General features: G+C 42.9%; 2 protein-coding genes across 3 annotated transcripts; one reads left to right on the forward strand and one right to left on the reverse strand.

The window, feature by feature from the left end:
• Positions 1 to 2,660: 2,660 nt before the first annotated feature.
• On the reverse strand, positions 2,661 to 9,561 carry LOC104930375 (transcriptional repressor CTCF). Of its 2 annotated transcripts, none has more exons than XM_010745147.3 (13): positions 9,397 to 9,561; positions 7,471 to 7,731; positions 7,189 to 7,371; positions 6,690 to 7,074; positions 6,402 to 6,572; positions 6,145 to 6,278; positions 5,927 to 6,047; positions 5,684 to 5,833; positions 5,329 to 5,489; positions 5,060 to 5,242; positions 4,814 to 4,961; positions 4,328 to 4,471; positions 2,661 to 4,166 (listed from the first exon to the last, which is right to left on the reverse strand). In XM_010745147.3, the coding sequence occupies exons 2-13, from the start codon at positions 7,708 to 7,710 to the stop codon at positions 3,919 to 3,921; spliced, it is 2,268 nt and encodes a 755-aa protein (XP_010743449.1). In that variant the 5' UTR covers positions 7,711 to 7,731; positions 9,397 to 9,561; the 3' UTR covers positions 2,661 to 3,918. The 2 variants fall into 2 exon arrangements, with proteins under 2 accessions (XP_010743449.1, XP_027137439.1); XM_027281638.1 differs by having other exon boundaries at positions 9,384 to 9,558.
• Positions 4,076 to 16,222, forward strand: LOC104930384 (flocculation protein FLO11). Its single transcript, XM_027281637.1, has 8 exons — positions 4,076 to 4,185; positions 12,721 to 12,824; positions 12,933 to 13,398; positions 13,495 to 13,587; positions 13,672 to 13,708; positions 13,931 to 14,002; positions 14,096 to 15,478; positions 15,561 to 16,222. Exons 2-8 carry the CDS (start codon positions 12,760 to 12,762, stop codon positions 15,857 to 15,859), a joined length of 2,415 nt encoding a protein of 804 aa, XP_027137438.1. The 5' UTR covers positions 4,076 to 4,185; positions 12,721 to 12,759; the 3' UTR covers positions 15,860 to 16,222.
• Positions 16,223 to 16,509: the final 287 nt, after the last annotated feature.

Raw genomic sequence — 16,509 nt, forward strand, 5'->3', positions numbered from 1 at the left:
CTATCTAGGGTAAGATGCAGGCTGCACCTTGCACAAGTCTCCAGTTCATCACAGAGCACAAAGAGACAGACAACCATTCATACGGGCAATTTAGAGTCACCAATTAAAGGTGCATGTCTTTGGATTGTGAGATGAACCTGGAGTACACAGGGAGAACATGCAAACTCCACACAGAATTGCCACACATCTGTGGTCTGTCTGTTGTATAATAGTTGTTAATAATAATAATAAAGTGTATCAAGTTAAGAGGCAAAAGACAAAATGCATTGAGACCTAAATCATGTTTTTTCAGTTTTAGATACTGACATTCTGGGCTCATTAATAATGAGCATAGTATCATTGATAACAGTATCAAATCAGACTGACTTATACTGAGTGAAAACACATGCAAGACAATAGCTACAGGTAGGGTAGGAACAGTCTTTTAGTTTGCTCTGTCCATTTGTCCTTATAGTCTTCCTCTTTCTGTAGATACACCATTATGAACAGCTGCACAATTCCACACCTCCATCAAAGCTACAGACAATTATTTATGTGTATCACATCTATATCATTCTACCATAGTTTCCATATTTGACTTGTAAATAAGCAACTATTCAATTTCCCATGCAAATATCAAAGAGAGAATTAAATAGTCAAATATGTTATTTATGGGACAGTGTGACAACTCGCTGACTTGAATTCTTTTCAAGAAATCCACAACCACATTTCTGATGGAACAAATGCTGCAGAAAGATTTGTACATACAGCACTACAGACCAGGGGCGCTACCAGGAATTTTGGGCCCCATGACAAAAAAAATCAAATTGGGCCCTCTCTGCATAGCTAATGTCACTACATCTCTAGGACCTAACTATCTCAACAAATTTTTTTTTACTTTTCCCCCCTATACGGCGTCCCTGCTGAAGACAGATCCTATTGTAAACCCTGTGAACATTTTGCTTTGGTTAACAGATATTAGACTCTCTCTGGGACAGACTAACCAGGTTTGTTCATTAGAAACCACCTCACATGCTTGAAGTGAGCAATGTTACAGATTTTATACGTAAAAAACCGATTCCACTGTTACGCTTTCATGTACATTTATTTTGAAATGTCGCTCTTCCAACCGGAAATCATGTTTCGGCTAGTTGCTGTGGCAACAAGGATGTCCCTCAGTCTGTCACTCTTTTCTCCGTTGCTCCCTGTGCTTTGCTGGCGACACCACCGTGAATCCGACGGGGGGAAAAAAAGCACACGGCCGCGATGTTCCCGAGGGAGAAAAAGTACTAACATCTCCCACAACACACAGCAGTCACATACGGGTGGCTCGGTTAAACACGTAGGTTCAACATTAGCAGTTAAATCTATCAGGTGCAGCTGCGTCGGGGCCGTTTGTCCAAATTTGACGAAGCCGGGGAGGGGGCGGCGATGAAGGGCAGCATGTGGCGCTTTTTCCTCCAGATTTCCGACAAAACAGGACGTCGCAGCTGGCAAAAGCCAAGATATTAATCATCCAGGTTAGCTGGTTGAATAACTACCGGTTGAGACAAAACTGCGCCTTTTCCAGGTTAAGTGGCAGACAAGAAGAGCTGGCGTTAAAACGAAGTTAGCTGAAAACAACCACCGACATTTTGAACAGTTTAGTGACAGTTAGCTTACCGTTAACGACCGTTAAAAAGTTCAGAGTCCAGCTAACGGTCCTTTTTTCTCGACGCGTTGGTCACGTAGCCGAGCTAAAACAATAACGAGCCTCAGCTTAAGTTACAGCGACTTGCACAACTATTACATGACTAGGAGGTTCCCAAACCTCAAAAACCACTAAGACTCAACATTTCTGTGTCGTCAGGATAAACAAAAAAAAAAAAAACTTCACAGAGGATGAACGCCTGTTGAGGAGGTTACTTTAAAAGAGAGAAAACACTTTTAGTGTCCACACATGATGACTTCTTTAGCTTTTTAAACTGAACTGAGCAGTGACCCAGTTTCAGTAGTAGAGTCCCTGTGACACAGTGTCATCCAAAGGCAATAACTGAGGAATGATTTTTTTTAAAACTTGATAGGTAAAGATGTGTTTTAAGCAGATACTCCATCTGCTCGCCATTGCTGCTGTGTAATCATGTTGTTGATGGCAGCAGTAAGCCACACTGGGAATACAATGAAGTATAATGGGATGCCATTTTTAATTGGCTTGCTCTTGCTCTTCTCACATGATGTGAATTCATGTGACACATCACATGCAAAGAAGTCGGGTCATATTTTTGCATCATGCAGTTTCCTCTTCGCATTAGTCAAATCGGATATTATTAAAGTGAATTATACTTAGCCATTATGCAGCAATGCTCGAGCGGCTTTCATATGAGAGTCAAATCTGAGTAATAATCCCCATTTACTGAAAGAAACACTGTCTCTAACATGCATCAAAACTAAGTTATGTGAAAGAACCTTTTGCAAATGTAAAAAGAGTGCATGAGGAGACTGGGGTCTTGTTGGTACTTTGCATATGTTTGATACAGCTGACTCGCATTCATCAGGTGAACAGTTTAGTTAGTTAAAGCGCATGAGAATAAATGTCATCAAAACAGGACACGAGTGTCAAAAGGTTGTCACACATTGTGTACAACTCACTAATGCGTCGTCAGTCGATACATGCTCTTTAGACATACAAATGAGTGAAGATCTTAATATCAAGTTGTCCATTTAATAAAATATATTTGCAAGCAAAATACACGGACATTTCTGTTAGCATTCAGGTGTTTCTCAGCTAATTGATAAAACAATTCAAGCCATCATTTTTTTTTTCCTTTTTAAATGCTAAGTGTACCACTAACGTGTCAAATTCTCAGCCAAACCAGACTGATTTTAAATATCCAAGATCGAGATTATTACAGCTGCATAAACCTAAAACATCAGTCTCAATGTCTACTTTTCTTTATTGGTTGTACAGTCATACATCCGGTCTCGTCCGCCACACTTATTAAAATATCATTCAAGCTGCTACGTAGCATTGCCAAATGGTACAAAAAAAAAAAAGAAAACATCAACCCAAAGTGGAATGGCTATGCATGGGAGCAAAAAACATCCTTTCCTTTAACATATCAGTGACAATGTTTAGTACATACACATCATCTAGGTGTTACAGTAGCAAGAAAAGAGCATAAAATAAGCAAGTCTATTACGCTTTGAAAAACAGGCTTAAAAAGGGGATTTACTAACCACAGAAGAAGAAACCAAAAAATAAAAATATTCAAAATATTATTTTTTTTTAAATCTTGAAGTGGCTGTGATTAATGGCAGTATCCCCTCCCAGAAAGTGGCCCCTTTGTTTCTTGTGATTTTCCAACATTTTGCCTGCTGTAGCAGTTTTCTGTCCAAACTGAGAGGTACGTGGCACTCTTCAGTGAGGAGATCACTGATTGGAAAGAAAGACGTTCCCTACCATTAACCTACAAATGTAAAGCAACGACACACGGCTGTATAACAAGTAAAACATAACTTGAAAAAGAAGAGATGAAGAACCCAGATCCTTTATAAAAAAAAAAGGAAAAAAAATTTCATGCAGTTTTGATTTAGCAGAGTCGTTCATCATGTTAAAAACATATTTGGAGGATTAGCCAGAAGATATTTAGTCATGTAATAATGTAGCGTAGCTGCTTTCTACCACATAACTGGGCTACAAGACACCAAACACACTGAGAAGGTTTAAGATACTGCTGTCAATTACAGCCACCCCAAACTCCAATGTACTGAAATGTCATTTTTGGTAGGCAAAACCTTATTAAAAATCTTTTTCATCCAAGTCTTTATCAGTACATGATTAAAAAGGCAAATCTTAAATTACAGTGATATTTGTTTCTTTTTTTAGGATGCACCCCTATATTCCAACAATTAAAAATGAAGATGTGATGTGTGTGATTACAGCTTCCACCGTCACATCCATCACCGGTCCATCATGCTGAGGATCATCTCGGGGGTCAGGTCTCCGTTAGGCGGGGCCTCAGACAGCGGTGCTGTGCCCTCTTCCTGGGGTAACTCCTCCATCTGAATGGTCGACTTCCCCCCACCAACCACCACCTGCTCCACGGCTGCCTCGTCCTGGTCATCTTGTTCAGCTCCAACCTCCTTCTTCACGATTATGTCATCCACCTCTCCAGTGGCCTCGTCCTCCACACGGATGATAGCGGCCGCTGTTAAAGAGAGTTTCAGGTCAGATTCTGCTTATAGAAGACATGAATGTGCTTTCCTCACCAAAAAGATTGATGGCAGCTAAACCGTCAGTGTTTCTCACCAGGCGTGGCTTGGAAACAATGCGAAAAGATTCCCCTAAAGTATAGGTAGAGTCACTTACTGTCTAGTTTGCTCTTTGGGGGTCGTCCACGTTTCCTCTTGACTGGTGGTTCCACAGGAGCTGGGATAGGGACGACTGGTGGGGCCTGTTCCACTTCAATCTCACTTAAGCCCTCTTCCTCCTCCAGCTCATCCAGCTCAGCCTCTGTATAATCAAGTAAGAACATCAAGCAGATATGAATGATCTTGCTGACAAAAATATAGTTGTGTTGCCTTTAAAAAACAAACAAAAACTATTGGACTGCCTAATCCTATACTCATTGTCCACATTTTTATATGACTTTTATTAGCCAAAACTGTATGTCATTAGGACTGAAGATTCCTGTGGGCTAAAACAATATCCTGCTCTACATGTTAGAAAGACCAAATTGCTTTAACTTCACAACATTTTATCACTAGGTTAAATGTGTTTTTTTGGCCTATTTAATAACACCATTGCATAGTCGAGTGACAAATTAAGGGGCTGCTACAAAATGTATTAAAATACCTGTGTCGTCCTCATCATCATCTTCATCCCTTCTGGTCTGCATCTTCCTCTTCCTGCCCCTGGGACGACCCTTTTTGGGTGTGGGAGTTCCATTTTCTTCTTCAGTAACTTCGCCTGTGCAGTTCTCACTATGACGCAACATGGTGTTCTGTTGAGCACAAACAAACATCACAATTCAGCAACATGTCTCAGCAAACAAAACAAAGACTGAGGCATGTGTTTTCTACATCTCAAGTTCAGTCCTACCCTGCGGGTGAAGGTCTTGCTACACTTGTTGCAGACGAAGGCAGTAGGGACAAAGTTGGGATCGTGGTAGCGCTTGAAGTGCATGTCCAGAAGCTGCTTCTGCCGGAATGTTTTCTCACACTGGCTGCAGGCGAACGGCTTCTCCCCAGTGTGTGTGCGCTTGTGCATGATCATGTGGCGCTCCTATGTCAGACAAAAATAGCCATTTAGCATGAAAACAAACCCATTAAACACCACTGACAATCTTTTATATTCCACTTGACACACACCTGTCTGCAGCAGTAGTCACACTGTTCACACTTGAATCGTTTCTCGTTCTTGTGAGTCTTCTGGTGTTGGATGAGAGCGTATCGCTCATGAAACACAGCATCACAGTAACGGCATTTCTTTCCCTTCTCAATAAACGAGTGCTGCTTCCGCAAGTGAACGCCTGGGGGAAAAACAAAACAGTGGAAATTGGCTTAACAAATGTCACCTTGGCTTCATGTATCGATAAAGACGACTGTTCTAAAGATTTGATACAATCTCAGGCTCTAAATGCCAGCGATCTCAGCACCTATTCTGTTACATCTGATCACTTTAATGCCATCTACTTGTATGCAAATACAGCAACACATAACTAACCGAGGTCACTCTTGCGTGCGATGACAGTATCACAGTGTGGGCAATGGAACTTAGCCACGTTCTCCGTGTGTTTCTGCAGAATATGCATCTTCATGGTGCCGCTCTGCGTGAAACGGGCATGGCAGATGTAGCACTCGTACGGCTTTTCACCTGCAACATAGAGAGACATATTGAGTGAGGCATGTGTTCATGAAAGGAAGATATACTCGCACCATCTATTGGCTGAAAGATTTAGTTTGTTACCTGAATGTGTCCTCATGTGTCTCTTCAGCTTGTAAGTGTCTCTGCTAGCATAGCTGCACAGACTGCACTGGAAGGGTCGCTCCCCTGTATGAGAGCGGATGTGCCTTTTCAGCTTACTCACCTGGAGGGGAGAAAGAGAAACATTAAGATAAAACATTATCACAGGGTGGGCAGGAGATATATTGAGCATTACAGATTATTAACATGTGATTACGCACCTCCACACTGCAATAGTCGCACATGGAGCACTTGAAGGGCTTCTCGTGTGTGTGTTTGTAGCGACGGTGACGCACCAACTCACCGCTGGTCACAAATGCCATGTCACAATCTGTGCATTTATGTGGCCGAGTGCCTAAAGAGGAAGAGGGAAGTGAGAATGAATAAACACAGCCATGATTAATATTAAACCATTCAATACATGCCTTCTCTTAAAGCAGATGCAAGTAAGTTGAAGGAATAACACTTTTTGCAGTACCTGTGTGTGTGTTGAGGTGGTTTCTCAACAGCGTGACTGTTCGGAAGGCCCGTCCACACAAGTGACATTTATGTGGTCTCTCGTCTGTGTGGCTCTTCATGTGTCGGTCCAGGTTGGAGCGCCTTGGACAGGTGTAGCTACACAGCTCACACTGGAAAGTCTTCTTTACACCTGGACACAAAAAGATAATTTAAACCACTGCAAATACACAACGTCTTATAAACAAACCACAATTTCAAACATGTCTTTCACCACCATGTTTAGGATCTAGGAGTGCTTAAGGCTAACCTTTCTTCTTGATCTTGGTGGGCTTTGGTGGCTTCATGTTGCCTACAACCTTCTCAGCATTGACCTCTGACAGCAGCCCCTCTTGCTGCTCTTCTTCAAAGTCGTACACAGAAACATCCATGTCACGATCTCCATCTCCGTATCTCAGGCGGCTCTTCTTTCCTTTCTTTCCTTTACGGACAGAGGTGATGGGCTGGTAGTCTGGATCTTTGGACCATTCTGGGTCTTCTTGTGCAGGCACAGGAAGCTCTACTTCAGCTGTTGCTTCTCCATCATCCTCCTCCTCTTCTTCTTCATCTCTTGTCCCTTGAAGTTCATCGTGCGCTGCCTGGAGCTCCTCCTGCTCTACAGTTTCTACTTCACCATTGGCGCCCACTTTTACCACCTCAAAAAAAGAGAAAAGAAATTAATTGTGATTGATCGTCATTAATTGTGACAAAACTTCAACAAAAGACAACAATGATGTCGTGTTACACTGCAGCCACAAGCCATTTCTCACCTGGAAACCCTCCGGCAAGGGAAGAGTGTGACAGATAACTGGCTCTGCGTCCTTGTTAGCTGCTGAGGCGTCAACATAAGTAGCCTGAAGTCCCTCTACAGTGGTTGTTGTGACAGGCACCTGCACCAGCTGAAGTTGACCAAGACCTAATGCAGCTCCGGCCTGTTCCTCCATATTCACCACCTATATGAACGAAGAAAATTTTCAACTCCACTGAATGACAAAAATCGCTTTACAATTACCGGTAATCCAATGTTATCTTAACCTGCATTCTCTACGAACCTGGAGCGTGATGATCTGACCCTCATCTCCACCAGTGACAGTCACAGTGCCACCGCCCTCCAGCACTTCTGTCTTCATTTGCAGCAGAGTTGGATCGAGCGCGTCCATCACCATCATCTCCATGTTACCAGCAACCTCTCCCTGTGGAGCCATGGCTGCCCCTTGTATCAAGACTTCGCCTTCTGGCAAGCCCTTTCCATCAGCCTGAGAGGTCTCCATGGAAACAACCTCACCCTCCATGGTGATGGGCAAACAAACACCCTTAATAGAGAAGACGGTTATCAAAAACTGATAAGATTTATCGTTTTGAAAAACAGAAATACATGAATGATGATCTGTACACACAGGAACCCGTTTAATTAAAATTCAGAATCACGTGGCTCGTTAAAACTAAATTGAGACTGAAGTATATTTACCCTTTCTAGTATCACTTGGCAAGAGAACTAGACTTAAAACCACAATTATTCGACCAATTAATGAAAAAAGAAGAAGAAACACATGTAGCAGTGATTCCACTCTACCAGGTTTACCCCTAAAGCTCCAACCAATTAATTAATTTCTAAATCTTGCAGGTTTTCCACATTTACCCATGTGGTATCAGGCCACATGAATTTGTTTTCCCCCTCCGGACGTTTGGGACACTCTCTCAAACAGCAATGTGAATTCCCAGAGACGGTGTTGTGGGCAACGCACGGACCATCTTCTATTTGAAGTTACTATCCAGCGTAACGAGGACAGTTTGTCTAAATGTTACAAACTCAAACAAGGGGTGGTTGTACTAGCAGCAGTGGATATTTTAAAAACAGTTTGTCATTTTGATGACCTGAACCTTTGCCAGTTCAAATTACAAAAAAAGGGCTAGTGGTTAGTGTAATTTAATTAATTACGTCAGCATTGCTTACAATTAGTGTTTCCGTTCAAAACATAAAAAAAAAAAAAAAAAAAAAAAAAAAAAGAGAGAGAGAGACAACTCAGCTACAAGTTCTTGCAATGTGAGCTGTTGAATATTTACCTGTGCACATATTTGGGAGCTTCAAACAGGTGACTGCTAGTTGTACTGATGAATAGTTAATTGTATTTGATCTGTTGCGTACCATATGGAGACTTGTTTACCACAGGGAGCATTATAATCTGCCTTATAATGCACTAAGATGAATATACACCACGTGTACAATGACCTTTAGATCGAGTTTTATGTAAAAATATCCCACAAAACAAGTAGAAAGCTCACTGAAGTAAAGTAGATTATGGGACATATGGAGCACTTTGTAAACTTGTGTACAAGTCAAGAGAACAATATGTTGGGACGAAGTTATCTCGCAGTGTGTTAGTGCAGTACAAGTGAGATAAACTTCAGAAAAATGTTTGATCTGTGTTAATCAGACACTGATGAGCTGCGTCTGTTTGTCTTTACATGAGTCACACGATCAATCAATCAATGATTCAGTCACTCGCTCGCCTGCTTCAACGAGGCTAACTTTATAATATGACATATAATATAATTACTAGTTCACGGCCCGTCGGTCTAACAGTGATCCATTGTTAAAAACGGGACAAACTACTTAACATCAACTCGTGTTAGTTGGTTAGTTAACTCGGGAGGCGCGAGTACGTCTGAAAACAGGAAACAAAGGGCACGATAAGATGGACGACAGGCCTGAACTAACTTAAAACAGAAATACTCATAAACACAACCATCCCTGTGCAGATACCGCAAAATATCAGCCAGAAAGCACCAAAACGCTCAACTGAGACCGGGAGTTACAGTTTATAGACGGATTTAGTGCATTTTGGACAACGATAGAGGGAGACAAACACCCCCCGCCAGCCGCCTGGCCGGTAAGCCCTACCGTGACACCTAGAGGCCGGCGACGGCTCCTACAAAAACGTTTCCGTGTTTGGAGGTAAAGTACCGGCTTCACTTACTCCCGGCTGCTTCTTCCCCTCGTTATATTCACTTGGAGGCTCAGCGTGTGCGGTGGCTCTGCTCAGTCCCGCTGTGACCGTCCGGACGTGTTGAGCGCCGGACTAACAATTTTCTCCCGCTTTAGAAGACTGGGCCTAACACAAAATGGCGGCCCATAAGAGCTAACGCGGCTGCGCAGACACAGCGCCCGAGGGAGTGAAGGGGCGTGGCCGGGCTGAGGCTGCGCGTGATGGGCGCCAGATTTGAATCCAGCCGTGGGCGTGGCGTCCGGAACCATGACGACGATTATCGATACGACCGAGAGGTTATTAATTATAATCTCAAAAAGAGAGTTACAGCTAGTTTTTGTCCAAGAGTGACTAGCAGGCGCACAACAACCTCTAGTCGATGTCACAAGTGTTGTTTGTGAATGAAAGCAGTTCATAGAGTCAGTCACAGGGTGGCGGTATGACCGTTGTAGGTGTAGGGCGGGCCTCACAACCACACAGATAGTCGTGAGTGTGTGCCACCCTCAAGGGGTTTCATCTAGTCGTGCCACAGTGTGGATTTTTACATCTAAACAATAAGCCATATTAGTGATAGTGGGTTTTTAGTCTTTATTTAATATGACAGGAAAGAGGACAGAGAGAGAGAGAGAGAGCAGGGGACTCCACCAACCAGCATTTAAAAATCATCACCACGACCAGTTAAAACTGCTGCGAGGTAGGGCTGCTGTGCCCCATATTAATCCCCTGATCTGTGTAGTGTTTTACAGGTTTTCTATGGCGCTTCCTGACCCCCAATTTGCATGTTAACACAGTAAAATGTTTATATTTGGAATATGCAACATTACAAGGAAATGTATCGCCACAGTATGTACAAAGACTCATGTACATACATACACAAATACATACACCACAACATAACCACAAAAAAAGACATTCAGTGCAGCACATTTTTCCGCCCATAGCTCTCCACACTATTTGTTTATTTGAGAGATGCTACAAAACTCCTGCCATAGTGTGCCCGTATCAGAAGTAGCACTGAACATAAACTACAACATCCTTGATTCAAGTCTGGCCAGAGTGAGTTTGTTCAGTGAAACTCCTCAAGTAAAACTGTAAAACTGTATCTCTTGTCATCTTGGTCTACAACAAAAACAAAATTCACAATGATACGCAAGCACATTTACAGGCATAGGCTTTGCCAAAAAACTGTGCCACCAGTGTGATTCCACTTGAGAAACTTTAATTTTACTTGTAAATTATAACCTACTGTAGGTCTATTACATCTACACCCTCACACTAAAATAGCTGATGTCATATTATTCCACATGGAAAATCTGACATGGGTTCGTAAGAGGAAAACAAGTTATTTCTGGGTCGTTATGTTAGGGCTGAGAGACCGCGTAAAGAGGAAGCAAACAGACAAATATGTAAATACTTAGAAAACAAGTATTTACATATTTCCCCACTGAGGAAATTGCGTGAGTTTGGCTAGTTTATCAAAATCAATGTTGAATAAATGTTTTTCTATGAGGACAGTGTAAATGATACATTTCAATCAGAGTGTTTCAAACTAGGAATAAAAGAAAATGTTTACACCAGGCAAAATCTGAATATTGTTTATCGAAACCAGGAAACACAATTCCTGTGAAACTTGCTGCACATGCCCTCAGGGAAATCAGAGTGGTTATTATTAAGGTACATAGAAATTGGTGCTTGTGGGCATGTGCTTCTGTCTTATTTTATGGTTTCTGAGCAAGTCTTACAGCTCATTATTAAGATCTCTAACAACCCTCTCAGGACTATTTAAGACAGACTCCCCTCATATTGTTGAGACATCTCATTCTGACATTTACAAGAATAATGTGTAATTGTTCACTCTATTAGTGATAAATGTCTACCAGATCAGCTAATCAATTACAGCATTTCAGAGCATCTTTTCCGCATATAAAATAAATTATTAATTTGTTACATAACCAACAGAACATTTTGTTCATTTCACCTATTTCCGTTGCTCTATATTCATATTTATGCACCTGTCACAGGCTAGGATGCATGGATGAAACAAATGTGAGTGTGGTCACTTTATTCCTCTCTCAATCTGTCTCTGCTTCTTCTTATTTTATCACCATTTTTTTCTCATGGTTCTCCTCTTGGAGGGGAGGGGGCAGAGAAAGGCGAGGCTCTGTTGTCAAATCTGTCAGTCTAGCCATCCTGGTCCCTCCCACCACAGTGGAGGCATTACATACTGCTGGTGCTCGTGCTCTTAGCAACCGTGCCTCAGCAACAGAGCCACGGCAACAGAGCTCCACGGCAACAGCGTGCCGTGTCTCCCCAATGGAGCTTCCATTGGGCGGACCAGCGCTCAGGCACTACACCCAGAGCAGACCGAGACCTCACCGACAAAAACTGAACTACCGTCCCAGCAGACCGCAGGTATTGTGAAGGAGGATCAGAGAGGTTTTTGTAAAAATGGAGTGTGAGGGAAAGGTGGTGTGTGTGTGTGTGTGTGTGTGTGTGAGGAGAGAAAATGGAAGGGAGGGAAAGAGGAGAGATGTAATAGGGTACAGAGGGGAGAGGCAGGGGGAAGGGAAGGACGGAGGGGGGAGTGCTGTAAAAGATGCCTGGTCCCTGCTTGAATAAGGCAGTCCCATTGTACCGGTCACCGGCTGCTTGAAGAACCCACACTTGGTATTTGACTGAATGTCTTCCGTGCTCTCTCTGGAAAAAGCTAGTGGCGTTTTTCATTTTTTCATGGGGTTGTGTCAAAAGAGTGTGTGTGATCATCTCCATTTTCCACTGAGCTGATCATGTTGTCACAGAGCTGTTAGGCTGTAGACATATAGTCACTCCCTTGGAGCCAATGGCCAGGGAGACAAAATTCAAGCAATTCCCCTGACAGGATATCATGTAACGGTGACTTCTGCTAAATTTGTGCTCTGCAGTCAACCTTCTGGCTTTGATTGCTACTTGTGGGCACAGATGTTAATATGATCACGATGATGCAACACTGTATAGCTGCATTTTCAATATCAGATTACCTACATTGGCAAAATGAGTTATCCTGCTTTCATTCTGCATGTAAAAACCAGTGACGCCCCCCTATTGTACGTTACTGAGCAACTGACTCCCAGGAGGCTGGTTTGTAGCATGACTGGATGAGAGATTCAAACTAAAATACACCTATAGAGGCAGAGAGTGAAACACTAGTGCCAGAGTGTGTGGGTTTTTCAGAGGTTATAGTTATGTAATGTAAAGTTTCATATGATGCAAGTTGCTCTTCAACATTTGTTTGATCTTTGCTGTAAAATGTCTTTTCTGTATGTGTGTGATAATTAGGAGACAATAATTGAGAGTGAGAATGAAGTCCTTGAGTTCATGGGGCGGGTGGATGAAGGAGTTGAAGAGTTCTTTACTAAGAGAGTGCTTCCTACTGAAACACTGTGAGTATCACCAGCTGCCACATTGGCATCATTCATAGTTAATTGATATTTCAACTGATCGAAGCCTTGAATGTCTACATTGATGTGGTATTATGATCATTTATATAGGAAAAAGCAAGATGAGGAATCTATCACAGTACACGAAGTGGCCCCTGCCAGCTCTGTCCCTTGTCCACCCCCGACAAAAACACTCAGGAGGAAGCTTGGTGATTTCTTTACACTCAAAAAGAGACGCGGTCTGAAGTCAGAAACATGCCAAGAGGGGCGTCCCAAAAAGGCCTCCATCGCTGATTTCATCCGCCCGCTCAGGGAAGTCGCCAGAGCAGAGAAAGAAAAAGATAAGGATCGAGTAAAGGAACGTGACAGGGAAAATGAAAAGGAGAAAGCGAAAGAGCCTCCCAGTGCTGTTACTGGAGAGTCGGCTGTTCAGGAGACACCTGTTTCTGGTGCTCCACCGCTGAGGGGTGAAGCGGTGCCTCCCCGCCGAGCTCTCAGAGAGGGGAAGTCCCAGTCTCTCATTTTGCTGTCTGGATCAGCCTCAGCAGGGACTACTAATGCGAGAAACACTGCAAAGGTGAGTGTCAGTAGAGTTTAAGTCATATATATATATATATATATATATATAGTTCAGTTTTAAAAGCACTCATCACTCTGCTGTTGTTGATTTCAGAAACAATTCGAAGGCCAACATAGCTTTGAACAGAAACTCCATCTCATGCTTCAACGTATTGGGGTTTCCAAAGCTCAGCCAGGAGAGACGCAAGTGTGTAAATGTGGATGTCTGAATTTAGATATGTTTACTGTGGGGGTCTTTAAATATGTTTAAATACCTGCTTTATTCTTGTAGAATCAGGAGGGAGAGATGAAAAAAGCTGAATCTGAAGGTATGTTTAAGATCAAACTTCCTTGGTCCAGTTTATTGTTAATGACGTAAAAATAATCTTAACACTTGAGGGATGTGTAAAAGGAAAAACTTTTTAATAAGGATCAGTTAGCTGTTAAAAGGATTTGATATCTTTGTGCTGATTCTACTGTTCTCGATCCATTATAGGATAGTTAATTAAGTCCTCTGATAAAATAAGATGGAAATGATCTTTGTGCCTCAGGTACTATCATTGACAGCAAACCTGAGCCACCACCTACTTTCACAAAACCTCGAACGATGTCTGCGTCGTCAGGTAAAAAAAACAAACATACACCCACACAAACACAGATTCACTCACTCACGTATGATAAGCCGAATAATTAGCACTTTATTATTTTTTTTTTAGATACAAGGCATCAAATTCGCCCAAGTGTGTCAGCACACGAGGCAGCTGGGAAACCCGCTTTGCTTCCAAAGCCAGTTCTCAAGCCAGGTCTACCCCTGACAACATCTGGCCGCAACACACCTGAGAACGAGCTAGCCCAAATACAGGAAGGGGAGACAAACACGGCCACTAAACTGAGTCCAACTGCAGCTCCGTCTACCCCTGCTGCTCCTGCCCTCACTGCTACCACAACTCCTACTGCACTGACAATCTCAAACTCAGTCCCTGACGCAACCAATTTTACGATTTCCCCCTCAAGTACTGTACCGCCCTCTGACACAGATATATGCACCGACTCTGTTAACGCTACCGAAGCAGCTACAACACCCACAAATGTTACAGAGCTCGACATCAAACCCTCTGTCCTTAAAGCTAATGCTGATACTGCTGAACTACCCACCCTACCCATCCTTACAAGCACCACTACACCCACAGAGCCCTCCACCACTGTCACAGCCCCTCCCACTTCCTCTGAGTCCATCACTCCAAGCCTCTCTGTCACTTCCAACTCCACAACAATAACTACGCCTTCCATTACCACCTCAGAAACTGTTTCTACTCCCAACAATGAAAGCCTGGCTTCCACCACTTCAACAAATCTGTCAACTAAATCGACTTTTCCAGAGCCAAATTGTATTCTCTCAGTTGATGCTACTCCTGCTGCTGGTGCTGGTGATGCAGCTATCTCTATCACCACCACAGCTTCTTTTCCCTCTGCCAACATATCAGATATGTCTACTACTACTACTACCAGTTCAGCTACTGAAGCTAGTGATGATTCCACTCCAGTCTCTTCTGCTAGCTCTGTAAGTTTAGTTTCATCCGTCATTAAAACAGCATCCCCACCCCCTAACTCAACTGATCCCATTACACCTGACACTGCCATTACATCTTCCTCCTCCCTGGCCTCTTCTGCCCTTCCTCCCACCACTTCCACCTCTTCCACCACAAGCCCAAGATCCACTGACCACATGGACTCTAGCTCTACTTCTACCATTACTCACCCCACCACCCAGAGCCCTGCTGACATCTCTGCTCCCTCCACCTCCTCCAGTGAAACAAACCCTACAGACACCACTACAACCACCAGCAGTTTGAACAGAGCAGATACCACTTCCACTCCCAGTTCAGCAGCTGCAGCTGCAATTAGCTCTCCACTCCTGACTGACTCAGACCAACCTTACACTGACAACATCAGCACTACTATCTCTGACCTGCCTACTACTGATAACTCAAGTGCTACTACTCACCATTTGACAAGTCCAGCACCCTCTAATGAGGGTGCAGGCCAAGATAGTGATTTACAGGCATCTCCTGAGGAAAGATCCAGCGTAGAGCCTACAGGTACATTTAAAGTTCTGTTAGTATATAATGTATGTTTGCATGTATGCATGTATTTGTGATTATTGTGATTTCTCTTTCTCAGCATCAGATAAGGAGCGTGAGATGGTTCAAAAGAGCGAGAAAGCTGCGATGGATGAGAGTAAGAAAGTTGCCATTGGTGGGAAGGAGAGTGAGAATGAAAAGGATAAACCAGCTCTGGTCAACAGCGAAGTGATAAGTAAAGAAATGCAAGAAGAAAGTGTGAAACCTGAAGAGGATGCAGTGAAAACAGAAGTGGAAAAGGCTGAGCCTGCATCAGGGAGAGATTGTGAGCTGTCTCGCGATGAGGGGGTGATAGACGGTCAAAAACAAGAAGAAACCAAGTCAGCGGGTGAGAAGTAATTCAAAATTTAAGAAATTGCTAAACACGGGACCAACTACTGTGACAGGGGCAGGAGAGGCCACAGTAAAGGGTGAAATGGGGGCAGAGGGGGGCAGATGATCCATGGCACTTCCTACAGGGACCACCACATTACAGCAGCACACCACAAAAGGTGGGCCACTGGACCAAAGAACTGAGTTCCCCTTGGTGTGATGTAATCAACAAATCCAGCAGTGTCTTTGTCCTTTTTTAACTTATGTTTGAATTTCTGCATTGCACGTATGATTATGTACCATAAGACAACTACTGTGGTAAAATACACCATGTTTACAATAGATGGATAAGAGACATAGTTATGACTATTAAATGGAATATTGAATTGACCAAGTCTGAGTACATTATTTCTAACAATTTGTGAGAAGGAAACCAGAAGTCTGGATATATAAATGCTAGCTTTTTCTGGAGCTCATGGGCTTCCTTAATTGCCATTGCAGTAGTTCACTTGTTAACAGCTGTTGTTGCCAGACTGAAATAGCCTGATAACAAAATCCACACGCTGAGGAAGACTGTGACTCTGGGATGTGTTGCTGAAAGCGCCAGTAAAAATAAGCAGACCTTGAGTTAAAGGTTTGTTTGAAGCTTTCTGGGTATATATTTATTTATCACATAA

Source organism: Larimichthys crocea, chromosome VIII (assembly GCF_000972845.2).
Source record: "Larimichthys crocea isolate SSNF chromosome VIII, L_crocea_2.0, whole genome shotgun sequence".
Taxonomy (NCBI): Eukaryota; Metazoa; Chordata; class Actinopteri; family Sciaenidae; genus Larimichthys; species Larimichthys crocea.

Excerpts from the sequence above, each read along its gene's own strand:
- LOC104930375 (XM_010745147.3), bottom strand. The coding sequence starts at position 7,710 with ATGGAGGGTGAGGTTGTTTCCATGGAGACCTCTCAGGCTGATGGAAAG. Across the intron at positions 6,573-6,689 it reads CACCAAGATCAAGAAGAAAG|GTGTAAAGAAGACTTTCCAG; the intron begins GTTAGCCTTAAG and ends TTTTGTGTCCAG. Across the intron at positions 6,279-6,401 it reads CCACCTCAACACACACACAG|GCACTCGGCCACATAAATGC; the intron begins GTACTGCAAAAA and ends CTTCCTCTTTAG.
- LOC104930384 (XM_027281637.1), top strand. The coding sequence starts at position 12,760 with ATGGGGCGGGTGGATGAAGGAGTTGAAGAGTTCTTTACTAAGAGAGTG. Across the intron at positions 13,588-13,671 it reads CTCAGCCAGGAGAGACGCAA|AATCAGGAGGGAGAGATGAA; the intron begins GTGTGTAAATGT and ends TTATTCTTGTAG. Across the intron at positions 14,003-14,095 it reads AACGATGTCTGCGTCGTCAG|ATACAAGGCATCAAATTCGC; the intron begins GTAAAAAAAACA and ends TTTTTTTTTTAG.